The 25,600-nt window shown below is 32.8% G+C and overlaps 2 protein-coding genes across 2 annotated transcripts; both read right to left on the bottom strand.

Annotated features, from left to right (window-relative positions):
* Positions 1-2,320: 2,320 nt before the first annotated feature.
* LOC134278009 (uncharacterized) lies at positions 2,321-9,868 on the bottom strand. The gene is made up of 7 exons (XM_062760309.1): positions 9,497-9,868; positions 8,220-8,304; positions 7,694-7,861; positions 7,214-7,422; positions 4,575-4,744; positions 4,226-4,410; positions 2,321-2,462 (listed from the first exon to the last, which is right to left on the bottom strand). The coding sequence occupies exons 1-7, from the start codon at positions 9,800-9,802 to the stop codon at positions 2,407-2,409; spliced, it is 1,179 nt and encodes a 392-aa protein (XP_062616293.1). The 5' UTR covers positions 9,803-9,868; the 3' UTR covers positions 2,321-2,406.
* Positions 9,869-11,602: 1,734 nt separating this feature from the next.
* Positions 11,603-24,891, bottom strand: LOC134278008 (uncharacterized). The gene is made up of 8 exons (XM_062760308.1): positions 24,589-24,891; positions 22,045-22,129; positions 18,837-19,004; positions 18,451-18,659; positions 18,082-18,251; positions 14,879-15,063; positions 13,250-13,327; positions 11,603-12,145 (listed from the first exon to the last, which is right to left on the bottom strand). The coding sequence occupies exons 1-7, from the start codon at positions 24,880-24,882 to the stop codon at positions 13,272-13,274; spliced, it is 1,167 nt and encodes a 388-aa protein (XP_062616292.1). The 5' UTR covers positions 24,883-24,891; the 3' UTR covers positions 11,603-12,145; positions 13,250-13,271.
* Positions 24,892-25,600: the final 709 nt, after the last annotated feature.

The raw sequence follows: 25,600 nt of genomic DNA, 5'->3' as shown, positions 1-25,600 counted from the left end.
TCAGGCTATACACATTGTTTTTTCAAAGTGCGTTAATATGGTCGAAATTAACGCACTTTGAAAAGAAATTTCATTTTTTCAAATGCGTTAGATTGGTCCCAAATTTAATGGCACTTTGAATTTTTTTTTTAAAGTGCGTTGTAACAGTGCTCCTTGTTTTAAAAAAAAAAGAACATTGGCTTGTGCCATTCGCCAAAATTCAAACATTAGAGGTATACATATCCCTGATATTACTCAGCATATTGAATGCAGAAGAATACTTTAAAGTATTAGAAATATTTGAAAAAGCATCAGGTGCAAAAATTAATTTTGGTAAATCAAAGTGCTCATACATTAGAAAATCAAAGGGTAAAACACCTATAAATTTAATAAAATACAGTGGACCGCAACAAATGCTAAAACGTTAGATGTGATTCACAGATATGATATTGACATTTAAGTATATGGATGGAAAAATATTTGTTGACTAGTCACTGTCCCCTTCATGGCAAGGCGGAAGATACCCCATCTTTGACACTTTTTGTAAAGACAATATGTTAATTTATCTTGTCTTATAACTTTAGGTTTAATTATTCTAGTCTCAATACTGCGTGAATGACTTTTTTATATTCTTTTTTAAGGGTTGTGGCATTTTTGGAATGTTTAAGAAACCACAACTCCCTCTATTGAATTATGGTACATGTATTGTGCTTTTAGTTTGTTATATTTTTAACTGTTTTATATGTTTTTCTTTGCATATTACTTTGTTAAATACATGACCATTCCAATTCCTCAACAATTAGTTGTTTTTTTTTGTGTCAAACTGAGTCTAAACACCGCCTTAGCAGATATCCATAGAATAACAAATTGTCTTCATGTTTGGAAGACGTTCGAACGTTTCAAGGGAAAAAAACATGAATAATTAAAAACCTTGTAATTTCTATTATATATATGAGAGGCAAACCAAACAATTTCAACAAAAAAAATAATAACACAATCTGGTCTTATATACTGGCTATTTGGCTCACTTTTATGTAATTGAGGGAGTTTAGTCAGGACCCATCCCTCGTAGCTGCAATACATATCACCTGTTCACTCTGTTAAGTCTTAAAAAAAATAAATGTTAAAAAAGTTTGCTTTTCAGGTTTTTTTTTTCATGTAAGTTAATTTTTTTTAATTTCAGTTCATCTTCATTTCATTTTTATTCAGGTACATAAAAACTTTTTAAAAAAAAAACTTATTTCCAATGGGATCCTCAAATTACGAATATGTAAGTAGCAAAAAAATTACATTAATATCGGAATTTAGCAGGGTACTTTAATAAATATAACATAATTCTTTGAAAATGACATGTTTCACATAACACCTTTTTACCTTAAAAATGATCACAATAATGCTTATAAAACTAAAATAGAATTAAATAGAAATAAAATTTGACTTAAGTAAAGTGACAATCTGTTGTCAACTAACCTTGATGAACAGTTGTCCAGAACAGATTTTGAGAAATAATAGCAGGACCTTTGTGTGCATAAAAATAGCACGATCAACGGCATATAAAATTAATTCACAGTCATCATCAGTACTGACTGCCATAACGTTTACATAAATTAAAAATAAAAGAGGCCCTTTATTAAATACACCTTGACGAACACCACAATTTATAGAATTAAATTCTGAAGAAATGTTGTTGATATGAACTTGTTGTCTACAAGACAGATAAGATTTGAACCACTTAGTGGATAAAACTCGTAAAACTTCTAACTTATCACATAAAATTGTATGGTCAACAGTGTAAAAAGCTTTTTGTATTCCAACATATCCATACCTGAAAAAAAACCCCTTTAAATATATTACTTTTAATAAAATCTAACAAGTGTACTAAAGATGTATCTGTAGAAAATTTGTTTCTAAAACCTGATTGGCTTGAATACGACAAGTGTTTAATGTTTTAAAAAATCTAAAAGTTGAACATGAACACATTTTTCTAAAATCTTTGACATTATACATAGTATACTGACTGGCCTATTTCCAACTTCAGGGGAATTCCTTTTTTTAAGAGAGTATTGACCTCTCGCCATTTTAAAGTCTTCTGGTACAGATCTGGTCAGTATAGATTTATTTAAAATACACATGATAGGTTTCTTAATTTAAAAAGCACAATCTTTTAAAAACCTTGTTGGAATATTATCCAAACCAGTACTTTTATCTACATTCAAATCTTCAGCCATGGGCTCGAGTACAAAAATTTAGTTTTCTCTGTTTTTATCTACATAAAACTGTTTAATAACCCTGGATGTAACAAAAACACATGTGAAGGACTTGGTAACTTGCTTATGTGCAAGGTAACATTGTGAACATTCAACTTATTTTTTCGTTTCCATTAGTGACATAGGGTTACATGGATGAATTTCTCCAGCTGGTCTTCATTCAAATTAAATTCTCCGCCCAAATTAAAACTGAAAATGCTTCTGCTTCAACCGTCTCTGAAAATATAAAAATATTGAAATGTAATAAAATATTAGAAATCTGTTTTATTCATACCTTAAATACAACAGTAATTCTTCCTTTATTTAAAGGTTTGAAGTCAATTGTCTTATATAACTGCACTTTCTAATTTGTTCTTCTTTCTGCAAATATTTATTGGAACTCGTCCAATATTTCCAATCTTGGCGAACAGATTTTCCCCCATATCAGTGGACATATCATAAAACGTAAATTCACAAGTGTATATACACAGGCATGAAAAAAAGTTCTGACACTATCAGTAGCCCTGTTTTCATAATGAGAATACTCATAGTATGTGCTGGAATATAGTTAAAGTTGGGAGACACAATCACCGTATCCAAGCGATAGCGGAATATTTACTATATCATATACTACTGAAAGTAACAAAAAAGTAAATTAAAATGACGCAGATATAATGTGTATTTGCGTCGTCTTAATTTACTTTTTTTTCTTAAAACTTTCATTCGTACAGCTCCATTAAACTCACATGGTTTTTCGCACAAATTAACGTCACATTGTTATTACGTGAAATTGTGTAACGAGACAACAAAATATATTTTAAAAGTGATTTCTAACTTAATTTTAAGATAATTTCACCAACTTAATATATAGCTCAAACATAATAATTGGTATGACCTTGATATACTCAGTTGGCTGAGAGATTATGATACTAGTAGTTCCCAAATACGTTTTCATGTTTCCTCGCTAAATGCAGTCGTCTTTGTATCCGTCCTATTTAAACAAGTCCTTTGCCCTTCCTTGATACAGAAACTGTGCATATCATGTAACGTTTGTATTTTCTGTACATTAACATGACTCTAAAGTGCAAGATGATACATGTAACAGTGTTTCTCATCTGTTCGACTCTTCCAGTGTTAAAAAGCTGGCCTTTTTTAAATTCCTGAATCTAGCACCATGAAAGATTCATCCATCCGAAAAATATTAAAGTTTCAGACCGTAAATGCAAAAGAATTTTCTTTTCAATAGTAACAAATTACTATTATAACAGATAAATAATTTTTACCCTATCTTTTGGCACGATTTCCTATTGCAGCATTGTGATTTTTCGGTGCTAAATTTCGACAAAAAAAATGACGAGTACTGTAGATTCAACATTGTTTGTGGGGGACCAGTGTTCTTGGATTTCGTGGGTCACCCTTACCCACGAACTTACATCCCCACGAACTTTGATTTTGTTAACATATTGATTCATTTAACCATCGATTTACGAGTAACTCATGAAATTACATCCCCACGAACAGGTCAAATTTTGCTTATCAACGAACATTGACTCCCACGAATTAAAATGATTTCACGGTTTTGAAAATGCGCAAGGTACTCTAAGGAGTCAGTTTGAAAATTTAAACTAAATAGTACCAAAGAATTCAAAGCTCAATTACTATAATTTGTAAAAAGGTATGGTAGAATCAAACAAATGTTACATCATAGAACCTTAATTAATAAAGTCCCAATTGAAACATCGATTTTTAAACTTTAAGATAATGAATATAAAGAATATGTACATTTGACATGATATACTAAATACATATTAGGGATTTGTGCCGTTCTTGCGCTAAATTCGATGATGTTCATTTTATTGCAACAAGAATGTGATCTAAAAAATCCGAGCTTAAAAAGTGCACGGAGCTGTATATGTGTCTAAAACAAATTATTACAAAAGTTTTTCTCCACGTTTTTTCTCAAGTTTAGTTGATGAATACTTGAATCTGAAAATACTGACCAGATTCCATTAGACAAGCCGTTGGGGCTGGACACGCCCTAAACACAGGGTAGGGTATTGATGTTTGAGAGGGCAAATCAAAAGAACATCCGGTAGAAGGACTGTGGGAAGAGATGAACCAGCCAGTGTCTCCCGGACAGCCATTATGAATACGCATTATGGACCAAAATCTATTTACATTAGTACTGAAATATAAAATGCATTTTACTGAGTTTACGAAAGAGAATCAAAAATATCCGGTGTCTTTCAAATGATTTAAACTAATTAAACTTTTGTTCCTATAGACTTGAATCAAATGGAGTGAGGAACAAGTATTCCTTGTCTGTACTGTATAAGTACAAGTACTTACTCTTGCCATCCTAAAATACCGAAGTAAAGGTAAGTCTGTGTTGACGTCACATCCGTCCAGGAGGAGTTTATGACCCTAGTTCCGGAGAACCAGTCAATATTAGTTGAATCACGTCCGTTAAAAATGATCTCTTGTTTTGATGTCGAGCTAATCGTCACACTAAATAGAACCTAAAACAGAATATATTTTGAAAATAATGTTATTTCAAGTAAATAAAATGCCTCGTCAGATACTTTTTGCCGGAATGCTAGTACTAACTAGTATATGAAAGTAAAGACACCTTGACTTAAACATTTGCATGAAACATGTGAAGATAACGAACAATATTTATTCAAAAATCCATAAAACATTCAAAATAGAGCAGAGCAAGCACGGACCTCCAAAACATCAGGGGTGGGATCAGGTGCCATGGAGGAGTGAGCATTCCATACCAACCGGTGTCACACCTACCGTGTTCTCCTTGTCATGATCGGGAAATATCGGAAAACTCCGTCCTCAATTCAGCGTGTAAATAATGGACAAACAACTGATTAATTGTGTTTGCTGACAAGGTCATTGTATCGACCACAGAACTTACGAAATGATGACTTTAAACGATACTGCTGATATTCTTGTTTCATCAACTTGTTTGTCAATAATTTACCTCGTTTAAGAGTTTGTTCATATGTAAGAGAATGCTCCTCAGTATCGAATCAGTAGAGATATATAAACTCCGTATGCAGGTGAAAAAAGGTATATTGCTGCATAAGTAAGGGAAGTTAACGAGTGAAAAGTTCAAGTCATCATATTTATCATAGAGCTAGGTTGTTAGATAACCATTAACGTCTTTATTTAAGTAGAATATCCAAGTATGAAACGGATTTGTCACACTCTGTGGTATCTTTTATCTCATGATCACCAGGATATGTCGTATCGACATGAGAATGGAAGTTACCATTGTTAATTGTGGATGATATACTAGTATCTAAATGTCGAGTTGAATGCCACAACAAGTGTTTTCTTCTTTCCACGCATAAGATTTTTCTCCTTCATGTGAATACAAAAATAGGTCTACTAGTAACGGGGCGCAATTGGTACCCATGGGAATTCCAATAGATTATTGGAAGACCTGATCTTCAAAAGCAACATAGATATTGTCAATCAGAAACTCAAACATCTTTTTGATGTCAACTTCAGAGTACTTATGTGTAAAATCAATTTTTTTTAACACAATAATTTTGTAAATGACCAATGACAAGGTAAGTAAATTTACGAGCTCCATTTTTTTTTTTTTTGCATAATGCAGCTGTCAATGATATCGAAAAGCCTGGACGTTGATTTATCGCGAGGAATAGTTGTGTATAAAGTAGAAAAGTAAGTTTTTAAGCTGTTGATTTTGGTAAAATCTGTGATTTCAAATAGTCCGAAAGTTCCTTGGAATTTTTAAGTATCCACATCTGATTTACACCACTTCTTGAAAATATCATTGCATGGTACCCTTTAAGTTTCTACTTCTCTACTATTAATATCTTAGTGAGGAGTAAAGAAAGAGAATTGGTTGAACATTTACTCGAACTATATATACTGTAGACGTACTTTTTTCCATGGGGTCATAATTCCTCGGGATCACAATGTAAGTTTAATCCGCGGGTAAAAATTATGCAGATTCTTGACATGTCAAATAAACAATATAGCCCGATATAGTGCCATACATTGAAAAAATATGAGAGAAAAATTACCGTTGTTTCTATCCTGTGCATATTTGGTGTTTTCAAAGATCAACTTTGAATATAATACAAGAGGCCCTAGGGCCACATCGCTCACCTGAGCACTGTGGCTAGGAAAAAGTAGAAATTGGCTTATTATTGAAAAGTTTAAATCCAAAAGTAGTCCCATGACCAATCAAGGCTTTGCTATTCTTGAGAAGATGATTTTCACAGAATTTTCCTGTATATGTCTATGTAAACCTTTGAGAGGCTCCGCTCTAAAAATTAACAAACTTGAATCTACACTACCTGAGGATTTTTAAATATGATCATTATGGCTTTGCACTTTTGAAAGAAGATTTTTAAAGAATTTTTGCAATATTTCTATGTAAAAATTTGGTCCCACTGATGCCCCGCCCTACCCCCGTCATGATTTGAACAAACATAATCTACACAACCTGAGAATGCTTCCAATAAAATGATCAATAATGGTTTTGCAATTCTTGAGATTTATAAAAAAATTCCTGTATATTTATATGTAAAAATTAGATAGGCCATTGTGGCCCCGCCGCCCTACCCCGGGGGTCATGATTTGAACAAATTTGAATCTACACAACCTAAGGATGCTTCTATATCAATATGATCAATTATGGGTTTGTTATTCTTGAGAAGAAGATTTTTAAAGACTTTTCCTATATATTTCTATGTGAAACTTTGGTCGAAGGGCACATACCTGGATATAAATATGATCAATTATGGCTTTGTTATTCTTGAGAAGTAGATTTTTAAAGAATTTTCTATATATTTCTATGCTAGAAAAATTTGGACCTTTCTTAACTGTCTTGCTTTATCATATTAAATTTCCTTTAAATGAGATATAATCTATACTTTTTTTTTTATAAAATACACTATGAAAAATACAATCCTAGGAAAATAAGTATGACATTTTCTTACGTTTTGAACGTTCAGTTGTTCCCAATCATCGATGAGCCCTGTTCTGTAGGGAACATCACATCCGGTTTCTTTATTCAGACTTACGCAGACGGCGGGAAAAGACACGTTTCTTTCTTGTTGTGTCCCTGTATCATTGAACGCGTTCAAAGGATGGGCTCCACTATTACTCTGGATTTTGAAGGCAATCGTCCATGGACCTTCTTTTTTGTCTGTAAAGTCGTATAGGAAAAACATGGATCAATTTCTTTGACAACACAAGGAGTCTTTATAAGTGTTATGTTTGTGCAGAATAAATTATCGATTCATACTTACATTAAGTAAACTTATTTGTGTTCAAGTTTTCATTTAAAAGAAAAAATATGGAAGCATAAAAATGAGTCTATATAAGTTTTTTTTAAAACCTATAACTAATATACATATGATGTACATGTAAATGCATTTATAATATTATAATTGTATAAATTAAAATTCTATACGTACAGCATACTAATTTTTCGGCATTTTCAATATTCCCGCTACTTAGACACCGGAAGATGACATTTCTTTTGGAGTAACCATTTGCGCAAGTAAAATTTAAAAAATCACCAATCTGCAAACGTGTTTTGGTTATAAAACCATTCCTTATTGATATACTTTGTGTGGAGCATTCTGTAGAAAAAGAATAAGATTTAACAAATCAGTTTGAGAATGTAAAAGGCGAAGATAGCGAACTATGATCGATCTCCAAAAATCTAGAAAAAATACAGATTTATACAAATATGTGAGGAAGACATAATACGCGGACCCCTGGAAGTTCCAGAGGTGGGATCAGGTGCCTAGGAGAAGTCAGCATCCCCTGTTTAATGGTCCCATCCGCTTTGAGCCTTATGTATAGGCCATGAAGAGAAGAAACAAATAAGTCTGAGGATCTCGCTTTTTTACTTGAATGTTTTATTTTCAATGTTCACTTACTTGCGCATTTGATTGTAAATAAACTCCTGAAAAATGACTTATTCTTTTTACTTACCACTGATAATGCATGAGGCTTTCGTTTTTCCGCTAACGCACCGGTGATAGGCAGGGCATGATTTGTTTTTGCAGAAATCTGAAATCTGATTATAGTTAAGCACTAAATTAAACCAGAAAAATTAAATTTACAAACCATAGGTTGTTTTTCAAAATATTTGTATATGATCTGTTTTTCCGTCTCTAAGACTGTGCCGAACACATATGCTTTTAATTCTATGCTGTTTAGAAGTACATATAAAAATCAATTTTAAAAAGTTGTAGATTGTGATAAGTATCTATTTAAGAACAAGATGTGTTTGTGAAACACCAGGGCCCCCGTATGGCAGTTTATGTAATTGTTGAAGTCTTTCAAATGCAATTCAAATTCCAAGGTCAGGGTCAACATTGGTGTCATTCAAAGGACCTAATTGTCACAAGGAGTACACCTGTGAAAAATGAAAGCCCTAGTTCTAACGGTTTCAAAGTTATGGCCAAAGTTAAATATTTTTATACCAAGTAAATGGCCTTGTCAGTGTGAAATCAATATGAAGTCTGAAAACCCTTATACAAACAATTCAAAAGTAATGGCCATGATATTTGGAAATTTTGTGGTAAAATTTGTTCAAACTGCAAAGTGAAGGTTATGATGTCAAATTTGGTTGGTGGTTTTCAAAGAAAGATCTTGACACAAGGAATACATCTGTGATATATGAAAGCCATAGTCCCACCTATACTTAAAAGTTATAGCCAAGGTTAAAGTTTTTGTGTACCAACTGACAGGCAGATGGAAGGACATGGCAAAAACTATATACCCCCGAATTCTCGATTTCGGGGCATACAAATAAAATAATTTTTAAAAATTGAAATATAATGGACTTTCAGCAAAGCAAATATTATTCATAACGCCATGTTCCCTGAATAGTTTTTTCTTACAGTATGATTAGTCGTCACCTCTTTTAGTGTTGTCATTTTATTCTACTCAGTATGTGACAACAAATCATGATGAACACTTAAAGAGGCTGGGGGTGGCAGCCATTTTCAGACTATTTCGATCTCCTTTAAAAGAAGAGCTCCATATAAAGATATACAAAAATGATCAAATTTTTAAACTAAAATGTATGGATTTTCTCATTGCCAAATGATATTTGACAGCTTAAGATACCGTATCTATAAAAATAAGTTAAATCTGGTGGTTAATTTGTTGACCCCCAGCCTCCTTAAAACTTTTGGTTGGGCGAAAAAACACAAAAGGGATGTTTTAGAAGCTGTAAAAATATGAAAAAAAGAATGTCAAACCTGGTCGTTGGGTATGTTATAGATGTGAACATAATCAGCATCATGCTGGAGATACCCTGGATCTTCCTGACCGGAGCGGGTCAAAAGGTCACAGGTCAGCTGGCGTTTGTTAAAATTAACAGCCTTACAATCACTGTGATAGGAACATTGATACACACACATCTTTTGACCAATCAAATCCAGCGTTTGAAGTGAGCTGTCCTTCACTCGTGTACCTGGCATTGACACTAGACTGCTCCCTTGTATACTCACATTCATAAATAATTCAAAAATGAAAACCACTAGAATCCGCATTGTCTTGTCCATCTCCTTCACTTATTTTAAATCAGCGTTAAATTTTAATTGTATTTTAGTGTAGTTTACAGTGATTATTTGCGTAAAATAACTCACATATTTCAATTATAAGTATTCAATCTTACATGGTCAGCAAAAACTCCCATTTTGTTGATTTAAGATTTTGATCTCAAGAGAAAATTTTGAAAATGAGAACATTGTCTTCATTAAACTGAATACCTTCACATTTTTGCAAGAAAAACGAATTATCATTCAAAAATATATCCTGATTATTCGATATCCTGTGTTCATGACTGACAATACATTGTTTCAGAATAAAACACGGCTCCCATTACCAAATCTCTCCAGAACGTAATGAAGAAGAGCTGATAGAAGCTAATGACTGCATAGCTAGGATGAAAGGTTACTATCCATTATTCTTAATAATTCATTTCAGTAATAATTTCATCAATAACTTATCGTCAATGAACCCTCTACTCTAATGTAACTATTCAATATATAAAGCCCTATGGACCTACCAGGCTTTAATAATACAAACAATAGAACTGATTTTTCCATCGCAGAATCAATTATGAAAACAAAAGAATTAAATAATTGACTGTTAATGATTTTTTAAATTGTTTATTAAATTTTTGGTCTACTTGGTTTTTTTTGTTCTTACATATTTGAAATATCAGTGTAAACTACAAACAGAAAGAAAACTATGCTTAACAGAAAAACACATAAAATTCCAGAATATAATTAGTTTTTAAAACATTATGAATAACAATAAACACTGCTTTCTAAGAAAATTGTGCTCCTTTGTAAAGAAAATAAATAAAATATGCTTCCCGGCCTAAATTCCCATACTTCACATTTATAGTAACCTACAATTTTTTTTTGTTTTTGTTTAGTTTCTTATTCACGCATGCCTTTCTAGACCTATTGTTGTATATAAAATCACCTATATGTTTTTGTAGTCTCTGTACGCTATTGTAAAATGGTGAAGAGATTCAAATAAATGATTGATTGATTGTGTAAAGCTACAGTGAATGAAAAAGGATTGATTTCAAAAATTTATAGAAATGTAAAATGGGATATGATTATAAAATTACATAGAAAAACAAATTAATGATTGTAAAACAAAACCCATGAAAATAGTCATCAGGAAAAAAAGACGTTTCATTCAATTGTTCGACAATCCAGAGGAAAGCTTATGAGATACACGTTTCTCTTTATTTTAATAATTGCCACACTGAAGGAAGAATGTTTTTTACTATAGGGCCCTTAAATTAAGTAGAACTAATTCAGTCGATTTGATCACATGATTTTTTTCAGGAGCCCTGCATTACAAGTTCGAATGAAACGCTCTTCTTGGTGACCCACAGATACATTGTATATATCCTTCACTACTGTTAGTATCTTCGTGAGGAGCAAAGAAAGAGGCTTGGTTGAACATTTACCCGTTAGTATACATTGTATATATCCTTCACTACTGTTAGTAAAAAAATCCTTCGTATACATAGGAGTATACACAATGAGGTTCCAGATATTATTTGTAATACTAATCAGTAAATCTATTATTTTTGTGTTTACTTCGACTTATATCAAAAAACGATTTGTGTGTATTTACTAAATTAGAAAAATTCATTATGAATTGCATGAATTTACTAATAAGTGGGTTATAAATTGTATGTGTATACTACAAAGTACAATTCAAATTGTGTGTTTACTAATTAATATCTAATAAGACGATATAATGTATATATTTATTTAATAGTAAATTACAAATTATGCTTATAAACTAAGAACTATATTACAAATTGTTCGTGTCCACTAAATAGTGAGATAAAAAAATGTGTTTTTAAACAATAAAATGCTCTTATTTGGTTCTTAGTACAGAAGTTAATGTTGTAGTTGTTGCAAAAATGGCGTAGGCCGCGTAGATCAAATGAATGCCTCAGAAAGGTAAAACATGGGATATATGTGGTTTATATCATGATAGTAGAAAATGGTAGTTAAGTTTAGAAATTCACAGAAAATTAAGAAAAGAGTCATTTTTATTATTTCTTTTTTGTTGGAAATCTAGAAGTACATAAATAGATTTTTCGATCTTTTTTTTTTTTTTACTATCATTGCCTGAACCACCTTTAACTGATGTTTAAAGTTTCAGAGGCATTCGTTTTTGGATCTTTAAAACATTTTTCAGAGAGATCAAAGAGGTCTTCATAGAATATATTTCATTTCTTTTGACGAAAGATTTCCATGAACAGCAAGAAAACACTGGGAAAACAATGAAATGCAATAAATACACAAAACAAAAAATAAAACTTCAACTCCGTCCACATTCATCAAATATTGTTCACTCTTGGTTTTCTGCAATGTTAAAAATAATGAATGTAATGTGACATATTTTAACGTATTTCTCGAGCCATCATGCTTAAAACATCCCCTAGGGATGCCTGCCCGAGGTTAAAAATGAGCTAACTGTTACGATTTTTAGATTAAAAAAAAACCAACAGAATATTAAAATAGACAAGTATGATATTTCCTTGTCGCATGCACATTAATGAGTTTGAATTCCTATTGAAACTATTATAATTTAAATCCCATCCAAATGATGTCACTTTTTAGCTCACCTGAGCCGAAGGCTCAAGTGAGCTTTTCTGATCACATTTTGTCCGGCATCCGTCTGTCTGTCTGTCCGTCCGTCCGTCTGTCTGTCTGTCTGTCTGTCTGTAAACTTTTTACATTTTCGACTTCTTTTCAAGAACTGCTGGGCCAATTTCAACCAAACTTGTCACAAAGCATCCTTGGATAAAGGGGATTCAAGCTTGTTCAAATGAAGGGCCACGCCCTCATTCAAGGGGAGATAATTAGGAATTTATGAAAATTTGGTGGTATGTTTTAAAAATCTTGAACCATTGTGCCAGGAAAAATGAAACTTATGGGCAAACATCCTCAGGTAGTGTAGATTCAAATTTGTTCAAATCATGACCCCCGGGGGTAGGGCGGGGCCACAATGGCCGACCAAAGTTTTACATGGAAATACATAGGAAAATTCTTTAAAAATTTTCTTCTCAAGAATAACAAAGCCGTAATTGATCATATTTATATGGAAGCATCCTCAGGTAGTGTAGATTCAAGTTTATTCAAATCATGACCCCCGGGGGTAGGGCGGGTCCACAATGGCCGACCAAAGTTTTACATAGAAATATATATTAAAATTCTTTAAAAATCATCTTCTCAAGAATAACTAGTCATGGTTTTACTTTTGGATTGAAACTTTTCAATAATAGACCAATTTCTACTTTTTCCCACCCACAGTGCTCAGGTGAGCGATGTGGCCCATGGGCCTCTTGTTTCCCATAAATTTAACACTCTTGCATAAAATGAAAATGAAAATGCTAGAAAATTGAAATTAATTTGGGAGATAATACTTGAATTACTAAAAATTTGATTGAAGAAAGTTTAAATTACAGGACGAGTTTTGAGGAAAATTCTAACTCAGCTTATCCGCCTTTAGAAGTACAGCAAATGTCTCTGCCTCTACCGTCTCTGAAATTCAAAAACAGAAAATTTTATTCTTACGAATTTTCCTTTCGTTTTATGGCTCTTAGTTATTGCTGTACAACGTTTGCCAATGGTTTCTAGAATCAATTCCGATAAAAAGAAATCTTCAGAAATATTCAAAATAGCAGAGAAAACGCAATGTTCTTGCTAAAAATAAAAAAAAATAAACAATTGATTTGTCTTTCCCATTGCATACCTCAGTCATTCTACAAAACATGCCCAATTAAGATTTTTTTAATCATGTTAATGGCGCGTACAAAAAGATCTTAACTATAAATCTAAAGATGTATGGATCTTCTTATATGCGTAATCACAGCATATCGCTAAGAATCGATTTAAATCAAAGGAAAACAAGAAAAACATTGATGTAACCATCAACTGTCGCCCGGGAAATAAATAAAGAAAACAGTAGAAATGAGTCTTTATCATCAAATCGCTTCGATACGTATGAAAAAAGAATGCGTCTAAATGATGGAGACGATTTTCAAAACTTACTCGTATAGTCGGATGAAAATCGAACAAAAACGATACCCTTTTAAACTTTATCAATTCCTCAAGTAAGTGTTGGCTGCATTAAATATAAATTAAAATCAGACACATGCATTTGCATCACCTGTTTTCAAAATTATTTCACTTTAAGAATATAAAACACGAACTGTGTAAAGTACGTTTTATGCGATAAGTAAAATTCGATGTTCTAAAAAAGGGACTTGTCGTTTTTTTTTTTTTGGATAGTAAATGATAAGCAACTTATATATATATATATATATATAAATATATATATATATATATATATATATATATATATATATATATATATATATATATATATATATATATATATATATATATATATATATATATATATATATATATATATATATATATATATACAGATTCACTTTATGGAATTAAACTATTGTGTATCTCTTAATCTATAAAGGGAAAGAATATTCATATTAACAATCTTTTCAATGTTTAGAAAACCTTTAATTCTGAATAACTTCCGCCACCTCAATCCCCAACACTTAAACTTATATGTATAGAGCAGCCCGGTCCTCCGGGCTGCAATTAAAATTGTTGTAAAAAGTTATCGATGCCAGTTTTGTTGACCTTTTTTTCAAGTTCACTGATATGTACTTTATAGAATTGTTATTCATTTTGTTTGTTGAAACAATTATTTTTTCATGTTTGTACCAAGAATTGGTCTATTTATCGTAAAATGATTGACCTTTGCCCATTCAGTTATAATGAATTTTAGACTGTCATATATAGATCTACATATGGTTTTAACTGGTGTTTGCAAACTGAAAATCTTTGCATAGCATAATTTATTAAGATTATTTTAAATAAAATTTTGCTATATCTAAGCATTTCTTTTTTTTTTTTTTTTTTTTTTATTTTTGCAAATATCAAAAATAAATTAAATACATATCACACTTGTTTAGGAGAATAATACACAATTTCTTTCCATCCGTAAATTAAAAAAAAAAATTAAGTTGGACCGTATGTATTATTTTATCAGTAAATACTCACCAGATAAAAAGTAACAGGCAGTTGATTTAGGACACACTGGGAATGCAGGGTAAACCGTAGGTATATTTGAGGTCATATCAAAGGCACAGCCTCCCGTAGGATTGAAGGACGCGAGAAACCATCCAATATCACCCGCGCACCCATGATATGATTTTATAATGGTCCAAAGTCGAGTAATAGTACTCCTTAAAAATATTTATACTTTTAATATTAACAACAGCTATGCAAATCTGTTATACGGCACTTAAAGCAAAATAACTACCAGTTTCTAAACTTTCACCTTAAAGGAAGACCTTGTGCAAAAGACAAAGTATAATTTTTTTTTTTTTACTTTAGGGACCGTTTCTCTAGAATCGTACCAATTAAATTAACGGTAATTACTCATCTACATGCATTAAAAGACGGGAAAAAACTGGTCTTGTCAAAATTAGCTCTAACAAAAAGAAAGGACGGTTGTCGAGAAACAAGATGAAAAACTGTTAGTTATACATTTTAATGATTTTATGTATCTAAAAAAGCAGCAAATCCGCAATCAAGCGCCTTATTGAAAGCAAGGCACGCGCAACACACCGTAACCTGGCCAAACAATAATATACTTTCGTCACCAGCATACGGGGTATATATACCTCAGTTGATTCGATACGCAACAGCATGCTTTACGTAAGTCTATGAACAATTTCTAAACGAGGTAAATTATTGACAAAGACGTTGCTGAAACAATAATATCATCAGTCTCGTTTAAATTCGTCGTTTTGTACTACATGTAAGTGCTATGGTTGATACAATGACCTGGTCAGCAAGTAAAATTTATCATTTAGTCAAATGCTGACTGACGTTTTTCATACAAATAATTTTGTTAGGCCATTATTTAAAACTGAATTGTCGACGGATTTTTTTTTATTTGTTATTTCCCGATCATGACAAGAGGGATACTGCAGCTGTGACGGTCGGCAGAGGATGCTCACTTCTACATGGGACCTGATTTGATATCTGACGTTTTAGAGGTCCATGTTTGCTCTGCTCCTGATTTATGTTGTTTTAAGTACTTTTGACCGTGAACACGGTTCGTTATCTTCATAATATATATTACATCACATGATAGGAAATTAAATAAAGCATCATTACAATCTGTAGAACTGTAGAAACACTGATAGAATGTACTTATCTTTGCAAAATATGCAGAATGCTAATAATTTCGCAGAAATACGATGATTTCAATTTCCCTCTGCAATTACTTTGAAAATACTTGATTATAAAGGGTATTAAGAAAGTCCATTCCATATTTTTTTCTTTCATTTTCAAAAGGAAATGAAATGAGGAGATATTCAAAATTTGTGATATTTCATGTTCACAGAGTCCATTCTTACTACTAAAAAGGTTTCAACTGAAAAGAAAGGGGAAGGGCAGGTATTAAAACAGTTATGTCTGTGCAGAAAAAAAATCAGGCATGCAGCATAATGTGAGAACTAACATAAGCACTCAGACCATTATATCCTTTCTAATACCAATACAAAATTGATGAAATCAGTAAAAAAAATTCTAATGGAATGGGTCAAAGCTATTCTTTTGGAAAGTAATGAAAGCTATGGAGATAACGAACCGTATTCAAGATCAAAGTCCATAGAACAATACAAAGAAAGAGCAGAGCAAACACGGACCTCTAAAACGTCAGAGGTTGGATCAAGTGCCATAGAGGAGTGAGCATCCCCTGCTGACCGGTCACACCCGCCATGTGCTCCTTGTCGTGATCGGGAAATAACGGGAAAATCCGTCGTCAATTCAGTGTATAAATAATGGACTAATAATTAGTATGAAAAACGTCAGTTAGCATTTGACTCAATGAATAACAGTATTTGCTGACAAGGTCATTGTATCGACCAAAGAACTTACGAAATTATGACTTTAAACGAGACTGCTTGTATTCTTGTTTCATCAACTTGTTTGTCAATAATTTGCCTCGTTTTAGACATTGTTCATACGTATAAGATATATAAACGCCGTATGCAGGTAATGAAGGTATAATGTAGATTCCTAAATATAGGCGTAGAATAAATTATCGCGTAATTTCGCGAGAAGCACCAAACGCGAGATAAAATTACTCGCCTTTATTTTTATGGTGTTGAAATCAAAGTAAAATCTCTTGATCAGCCGTCCTTTTTCGAATTATTATTTTCACGATTTGACGTTGAAGAGCCCATTCGTGATAATGAGAACTCGCAAAAAATAAGGAATCTACATTGAGTATTGCTGCATAAGTAAGAGTAGCTGACGATAGAAAAGTTAAGTCATCACGTTTATCATATAGCTTGGTTGTTAGATTACCATTAATAATGTCTTTTTTAAGTAAAATATCCAAGTATGATCTTTTATCTTAAGCTCACAAGGATAGATCGTATCGACATAGGAATGGAATTACCATTGTTAATTGACAGTGCGTCGTCGATATATCTAAATGTCGAGTTGAAGGACACGTGCAAGTGTTTTTTCTTCTTTTCACGCATAAGATTTTGCACAAATTCTGCTTCATATGAATACAGAAATAGGTCTGCTAATAACAGAGCACAATTGGTTCTCACGGGAATTCCAATATATTTTTGGAAGACCTTTGTTTCCAAAAACCACACAGATGCTGTCAATCAGAAACTCAAGCATCTTTTTGATGTCAACTTCAGAGTACGTCTGTGTGCAATAAGAATGTGATTTAACAAAATAATTTTGCAAATGACCAATGACCAAGTAAGTAAATTAACGAGTTCCATTTTTATCGAAAAAGCAGCTGTCAATGATATCAAAAAGTAACTAATCTTTACTTTAACTAAGTTCCTCGGTGTTACACAAATGTATGATGCAAGATCATCTGTGAAGAAACAATCAAAAATCTGTAATCCTACATTTTCAAACAAAATACCAGCAGCTCTTTCATTTCGATGTTTTAAAGATATTTCTGTATACATTTTCATATGGAAAACATTACATTATTTCCTGCTACATACTTATTGCTATAAATTGAAAGCATAATCTTGTGATTTTGTCCGGCAAGAGAATTAATCTTTTAAGTTAAACACTACTTTGAAATTTTCAAACACATTTCCTTCTTAACACCCCTTGGTATTCGCTCAAATCAGTAGAAACGTGATTTGTCATGAATTGACAAGATTTAGCTGATGTTTGATTCAAATTTAACAAATACATAAGAAATTTACCTTTGATCACCTGGTAAATTGAAATGCAAGTACGTCTGCGTATTTGTGACGTCAGACCACGTGGACGATTTGACACGGCTTCCGGTGAACCAGTCAAAGTTAGTTGAATTATATCCGTCAAAAACGATCTCTTGTGTCAGTGTAGAATTAACAGTTATCACAAAACGAATCTGAAAATACATTTTTGATTCATTGACTATTTTTTCCCTTGCAAGATTGTTTTCTAAGTAGTAAAAAATACTTGAGTACACATTTTCAGAGAATCTTAAAAAGGCTACGTGAATATTTTAAAGATTGTGATATGTTGTAGGAAACTTAGACTGAATCTGTTTGGTGTCTTTCTTGAAAAATGATCAAATGAGGAATTACTTCTTGCACGCCTAATTGTCCCCAATCATCAACGAGTCCTGTTCGATAAGGAGTAGTACATTCGGGTACCTTAGTCAGCGTCATACAGGTTGAGGGGAAAGAAGAGTTTCGTTCTTGTTGTGTCCCGGTGTCAAGGAACGAGTTCAAAGGATGTGCACCACTGTTACTCTGGATTTTAAAGGCAATAGTCCACGAACCTTCCATTTTGACTAAAATTACAATGCTATCATTACTGAAATAAATTTTCCAGACAATTGAAAACACGTACGTTCAAGGATACACTAAAATATTCCAATGAATAATAACTACAAAACATTGATACTTTATTTCTATCCTTTAGTTATGTCTATAGCTTAAATTGTGTTTTTAAAAGAAAAAGTACTCACAGCAAGCCACTTTCTCGGCATTTTCAATTTTCCCGCTACTGAGGCACCTGATGTCTATGTTTCTCTTTGCATATCCAAGGAGACAGGTATATTCCAAAGTACTGCCGACTTGAATCACATCATCTCTTATATTTCCATTGATGATTGTTAATCCATTTGTCTGACACCCTGTCGTAAAAACAAATAAGATGCTTTTCTTGATTTTGATGGAAGTACTTTAGGGAAACTAAATTTGTTTTACATGAAGTAGAGTCAATATATTTCTAATACGTGTAGTATGATTCCTGAAGTCTATAATTCAAAAACAGGTTAAATATTTTTGCAATCGATAAAATCAGTTAAATTCTCAGATCAAAAGTGTACGTTTGAAGGAAATCAAAACGTATATCGCTGTTACAAAAACAGTCGATAAGGATGTCTTTCAGTTTGAAAAATTGCATCGAAATTTCTTACAGCACAACAAGGATTGTGTCTCTATACTTAGAAGATAAAATACAACAATGATTGTGTCTTTATACTAAATAGATACAGCAATAGATGATAGTGTCTCTATACTAAACAGATACAGCAACAGATGATGGTGTCTCTATACAAAACAGATACAGCACAACGATGATAGTGTCTCTATACTAAACAGATACAGCACAACGATGATAGTGTCTCTATACTAAACAGATACAGCGCAACGATGATAGTGTCTCTATACTAAACAGATACAGCGCAACGATGATTGTGTCTCTATACTAAACAGATACAGCGCAACGATGATTGTGTCTCTATACTAAACAGATACAGCACAACGATGCTGTATTCTCTATTCTAAACAAATACAGCAATAGATGATAGTGTCTCTATACTAAACAGATACAGCAATAGATGATTGTGTATCTATACTAAACAGATAGAGCAATAGATGCTGTATTCTCTATTCTAAACAAATACAGCAATAGATGATAGTGTCTCTATACTAAACAGATACAGCAATAGATGATTGTGTATCTATACTAAACAGATAGAGCAATAGATGATTGTGTCTCTATACGAAACAGATACAGCAATAGATGATAGTGTCTCTATACTAAACAGATACAGCAACAGATGATGGTGTCTCTATACAAAACAGATAAGCACATAGATAATTATGTCTCTATATTAAACAGATACAACAATAGATGATTGTGTCTCTATTCTAAACAAATACAGCAATAGATGATTGTGTCTCTATACTAAACAGATACAACAATAGATAATTGTGTCTCTATACTAAACAAATACAGCAATAGATGATTGTGTCTCTATTCTAAACAAATACAGCGATAGATGATAGTGTCTCTATACTAAACAGATACAGCAATAGATGATTGTGTCTCTATACTAAACAGATAGAGCAATAGATGATTGTGTCTCTATACTAAACAGATAAGCACATAGATGATTGTGTCTCTATACTAAACAGATACAGCAAGAGATGATTGTGTCTCTATACTAAATAGATACAGCAATAGATGATTGTGTCTCTATACTAAACAGATACAGCAATAGATGATTGTGTCTCTATACTAAACAGATAAGCACATAGATGATTGTGTCTCTATACTAAACAGATAAGCACATAGATGATTGTGTCTCTATACTAAACAGATACAGCATTAGATGATTGTGTCTCTATACTAAACAGATACAGCAAGAGATGATTGTGTCTCTATACTAAACAGATAAGCACAACGATGATTATAAGGATATAATCATCGTTGTGCTGTATCTGTTTAGTATAGAGACACAATCACCGTTGTGCTGTATCTGTTAATTATAGGGATACAATCATCGTTGTGCTGCATCTGTTAATAAAGAGACACAATCATCTATGTGCTGTATCTATTTAGTATAGAGATATAATCATCGTTGTGTTGTATCTGTTAGTTGTGTCTCTATACTAAACAGATAAGCACAACGATATTTGTGTCTCTATACTAAACAGATACAGCACAACGATGATTGTATCCCTATAATTTACAGATACAGCACAACGGTGATTGTGTCTCTATACTAAACAGATACAGCACAACGATGATTGTATCTCTATACTAAAAAGATACAACATAACGATGATTGTGTCTCCATACTAAACAGATAAGCCCATAGATGATTGTGTCTCTATACTGAACAGATACAGCACAGTGATGATTGTGTCTCTATACTAAACAGATAAGCTCATAGGTGATTGTGTCTGCATGTATACTAAACAGATACAGCACAAAGATTATTGTATCCCTATAATTAACAGATACAGCACAATGTTAATTGTGTCTCTAAACTAAACAGATACTCCTACAGCATAACGATACTTATGTCTCTATACTAAACAAATAAGCACAACGATGATTGTGTCTCTATACTAAACAAATATAGCACAACGATAATTGTGTCTCTATACTAAACAAATACAGCACAACGATGATTGTGTCTCTATACTAAACAGATACAGCACAACGATACTTGTGTCTCTATACTGAACAGATAAGCACAAGGATGATTGTGTCTCTATACTAAACAGATAAGCACAAGGATGATTGTGTCTCTATACTAAACAGATACAGCACAACGATAATTCTGTCTCTATATTAAACAGATACAGCACAACGATGATAGTGTCTCTATACTAAACAGATACAGCACAACGATAATTCTGTCTCTATTCTAAACAGCATAACGATACTTGTGTCTCTATACTAAACAAATAAGCACAAGGATGATTGTGTCTCTATACTAAACAGATACAGCACAACGATAATTCTGTCTCTATATTAAACAGATACAGCACAACGATGATAGTGTCTCTATACTAAACAGATACAGCACAACGATAATTCTGTCTCTATACTAAACAGATAAGCACAAGGATGATTGTGTCTCTATACTAAACAGATACAGCACAACGATACTTGTTTCTCTATACATCTTCGCTAGCCAGGACTTTTTGATACGCTATTCTCCGATTATGAGGAGCTGCTTATCGGAAACCCTTGGCTAGCGAAGATGGTCTCTATACTAAACAGATAAAGCACATAGATGATTGTGTCTCTATACTTAACAGATACAACATAAAGATGATTGAGGATTGTTTTTCTTGCCTTACAAGCAATAATACACTGTCTTGTTTTCTCTTTACTCACCGATATAACTCAGATTCGACATTCGACACACTTACCAGATGTAACACATAGAGATTTTCTTTCTCCATTCACGCATCGATTGTGTGCTGGACACGACGTATTTGCACAGAAATCTGAAATCTAATAATATTGTCTGATCAAATGCAGGTTTTCTTTTTCTTCTTTTTAAAATGGTTTTTCTCCAATCGTTTTTTCCGAAATTAATTTAGACCATTACAATCTGAATCTAGATATGTTTTTGAGAGAATGAAAGCAAAATATTCTGTAAATACTGTTTGCAGATATTGTAGTAATCCTCTACAGTATATCGACTATTGCTTCCAAACTTTTAATAACTAGTAAACTTTACAGGGCCTGTATATCGAATATTTGAAACATGTCCCTCCATCGAGTTCATGTTCTTCTTCACTCTATAACTATAGTCCTGCTGGACACGTTATTACTAGTGACGTAAATATAGTTAATAATGAGGACCTTAGAACACTTATTTTAAAAGATTCCTCACCTGGCGTTAGAATTTCATAAATATTATGGATTCTGTAGAAGATTACGCCAGGCGATGGGCCAGTCATAGAAAAGAAAACGTTAACACCTTCAGAATGGATTAAATGTATCAGATGTACATGTATGTGAAAATTGCGCATTAAAAGATTGAGGGGTAATATGAAAACTATCTATTCCTCTTTTTTCAGTAATCCATAAGTGAAAAAGAGAATTAGATAGATTAGATTATCAGTACTTACTGATCAATGCTGACAAAACAGGTAACAACATTCTCTTTGTTTGTAAGGCTAATTTAAAATATATTTTTGAGGAACTTAGATATAACTCTACAAGTGGTAATCCTACTTATTTATGCTCATTGTTTACTTTTTGAGGAAAAAAATATATGTCAGTTTTAAATACTGTAAAAGTACTTTTTTCCGCGTGGTATTAATTTTCGCTATGTACGCAGTTACAAATTTTCCGCGGAAATTTGTCCAAGCGTACTTAATATAAATGTAAGGCATATAGTGACAATCTAGAAAATCCGCGTAATTTTTTCTACCCGCGGATTGAATAGAAATTGAGATTCCGCGGAATTATGACCCCGTGGAAAAAAGTACGTCTACAGTATTATTAATATTCCAAAAACCAAAATAAGTTTGAATTACCATATCTACGTATATCTCGTATATTGGATTCCGAAACTTCATAAAAATCCTTACTTAAAAAAGGATACATAGCGGGCTCAAGTAAAAAATGTTCAACCAAGCCTCTTTCTTTACTCCTTACTAAGATATTAACAGTAATAAAGTGGAAACTTCAAGAGTACTGTGCAACAATATATTCGAGAAGTGGTGTATATCGGATGTGGATATTTAAAAATTCCAAGGAACTTTTGGAAAATTTGAAATCACAAGATTTTACCAAATTCAACAGCTTAAAAAACTTACGACTTTTCAACTTTATACACAACCATTCCCCGCGATATGTTAAAGTCCAGGCTTTTTGATATCATTGACAGCTGCTTTTTCAATAAAAATGGAACTCGTTAATTTACTTACCATGTCATTGGTCATTTGGAAATTTATGTTGTTGAAAAACATTTTGATTGTACACACAAGTACTCTGACGTTGACATAAAAAATACTTTAGTTTCTGATTGACAGAATTTATGTGGTTTTTGGAGACCAGGTCTTCCAACAATCTATTGGAATTCAAATGGGTACCAATTGCGCCTCGTTATTAGCAGACCTTTTTAGTAATCATATGAAGCTGACTTTGTATAAAATCTTATACGTGAAAAGATGAAAACACTTGATGTGGCTTTCAACTCGACATTTAAATAATATCGACGACGTATTGTCAATTAACAATGCCTATTTCGATTCTTATGTCCATACGATATATCCCGATGAACTTAAGATAAAAGATACCACAGAGTCTGGCAAATCTGTTTTATATTTGGATATTTTACTTGAAAAAGACGTTAATGGTAATTTTACAACCAAGCTCTACGATAAACGATATGACTTTTACTTTTCAATGGTCACTTACTTATGCAGCAATATACCTTGGAGTTTATAGACATTGCATCTCAGTTGATTCGATATGCAAGAGCATGCTCTACAAATGTACATTTTCTAAAACGAGGTAAATTATTGACAAACAAGTTGCTAAAACAGGAATATCGGCAGCCTCGTTTAAAGTCATCATAAGTTCAATGACCGATACAATGACCTTGTCAGCAGATACAATTTATCATTGAGTCAAATGTTGACTGACCGTTTTTCATACTAATTGTTAGGCCATAATTTACACACTGAATTGACGACGGATTTTTCCGTTACTAGTATTTCCCGTCCATGACAAGGAGCACATTGCGGATGTGACCGGTCAACAGGGGATGCTCACTCCTCCATGGCACTTGAATCCACCTCTGACGGGTTCGTTCTTACTCTGCTTCTGATTGTTATTGTTTGGGTGGACTTTAGAACTTGAATACACTGTTCGTCATCAAAATGTATTGCATTGATCTTATTGAAACAATTACCATTTGCTACTTTCAAAATACTACAACCGGGTTTAATACAAACCTGGTCGTTGGATAAGTTGTAGATGTGAATATAATCAGAATCATACTGGAGAGACCCTGGCTCTTCCTGACCGGAGCGGGTCAAAAGGTCACAGGTCAGCTGTCGTTTGTTGAAATTTACAGCCTTACAATCACTGTGGTAAAAACACTGATGCACGCACATCTTCTGCCCAATCAAATCCAGTGTTAGAAGAATATTTTCTCCTAACTTCGAGTTTTCAATTATTGCTGAAGTTTCTGCTTTAAAAACTCCCAAAAGACCAAGGAGTAAAGCGAATATATACGTGTTAGACATCTCACTTTTTGTGTACAGTGTATTTTTATTCTTCCCCGTAGAGTTAATATTTTAAAATAACTAGTTAGAGCACTGACGAGATAATTTTGCTTCGACTTTGTTCAAAAGTCGATTAATCGCCAGGATAACCAAGCGTTATGTTTTAAAATGCGTGGAAATGTATTCATTTGATTGTTTTGTAAAGAGAACATTTAAATAAAAATAAAATAACTATCCCCGTAATCAATTTGTTTTTATCACTGACGATGCACTGTCTAATTGATGCTATTGATCCCCATTATCTGCACATTAAAAAAAAATCAAGGGAAGATCCAATAACATTACAGTTAAAAATACAGTTTTCCCCTCATCAATGAATTCCTATACATCGGTACCACTCGCCAGGCAGTTACTCGAAAAGCTCAGTCAGAACGGCTTTGTTGAATCCCTGCACTCCTGAGAAGTATCGGTATATTTATAATCCGTTTTTTTCCCGTGCATTCATAATTTGTCTGCATGGTCTGAAGAATATGTTTTATACCTTAAAGTTTCGCAATAGATAATGCTGTTACAAATCGAATGTGCTGCAACTGAGGGAGGAGCAGTGTTTTAAAAGAATTTCACAGAATTTCTATAGAAAACATAAAAACAAGAGGCCCAGGGGCCACATCGCTCACCTGAGCAATTGGCTAGAAAAAAAGCACATATCAGATCAGAACTGAAAGTTAACTGAGGGCGG

This window comes from Saccostrea cucullata, unplaced genomic scaffold (assembly GCF_032062105.1).
Source record: "Saccostrea cucullata isolate Sc308-1 unplaced genomic scaffold, CSIRO_AGI_Scuc_v1 ctg458, whole genome shotgun sequence".
NCBI classification, from domain to species: Eukaryota; Metazoa; Mollusca; class Bivalvia; order Ostreida; family Ostreidae; genus Saccostrea; species Saccostrea cuccullata.
This window is presented reverse-complemented; position numbering and strand designations above follow the sequence as displayed.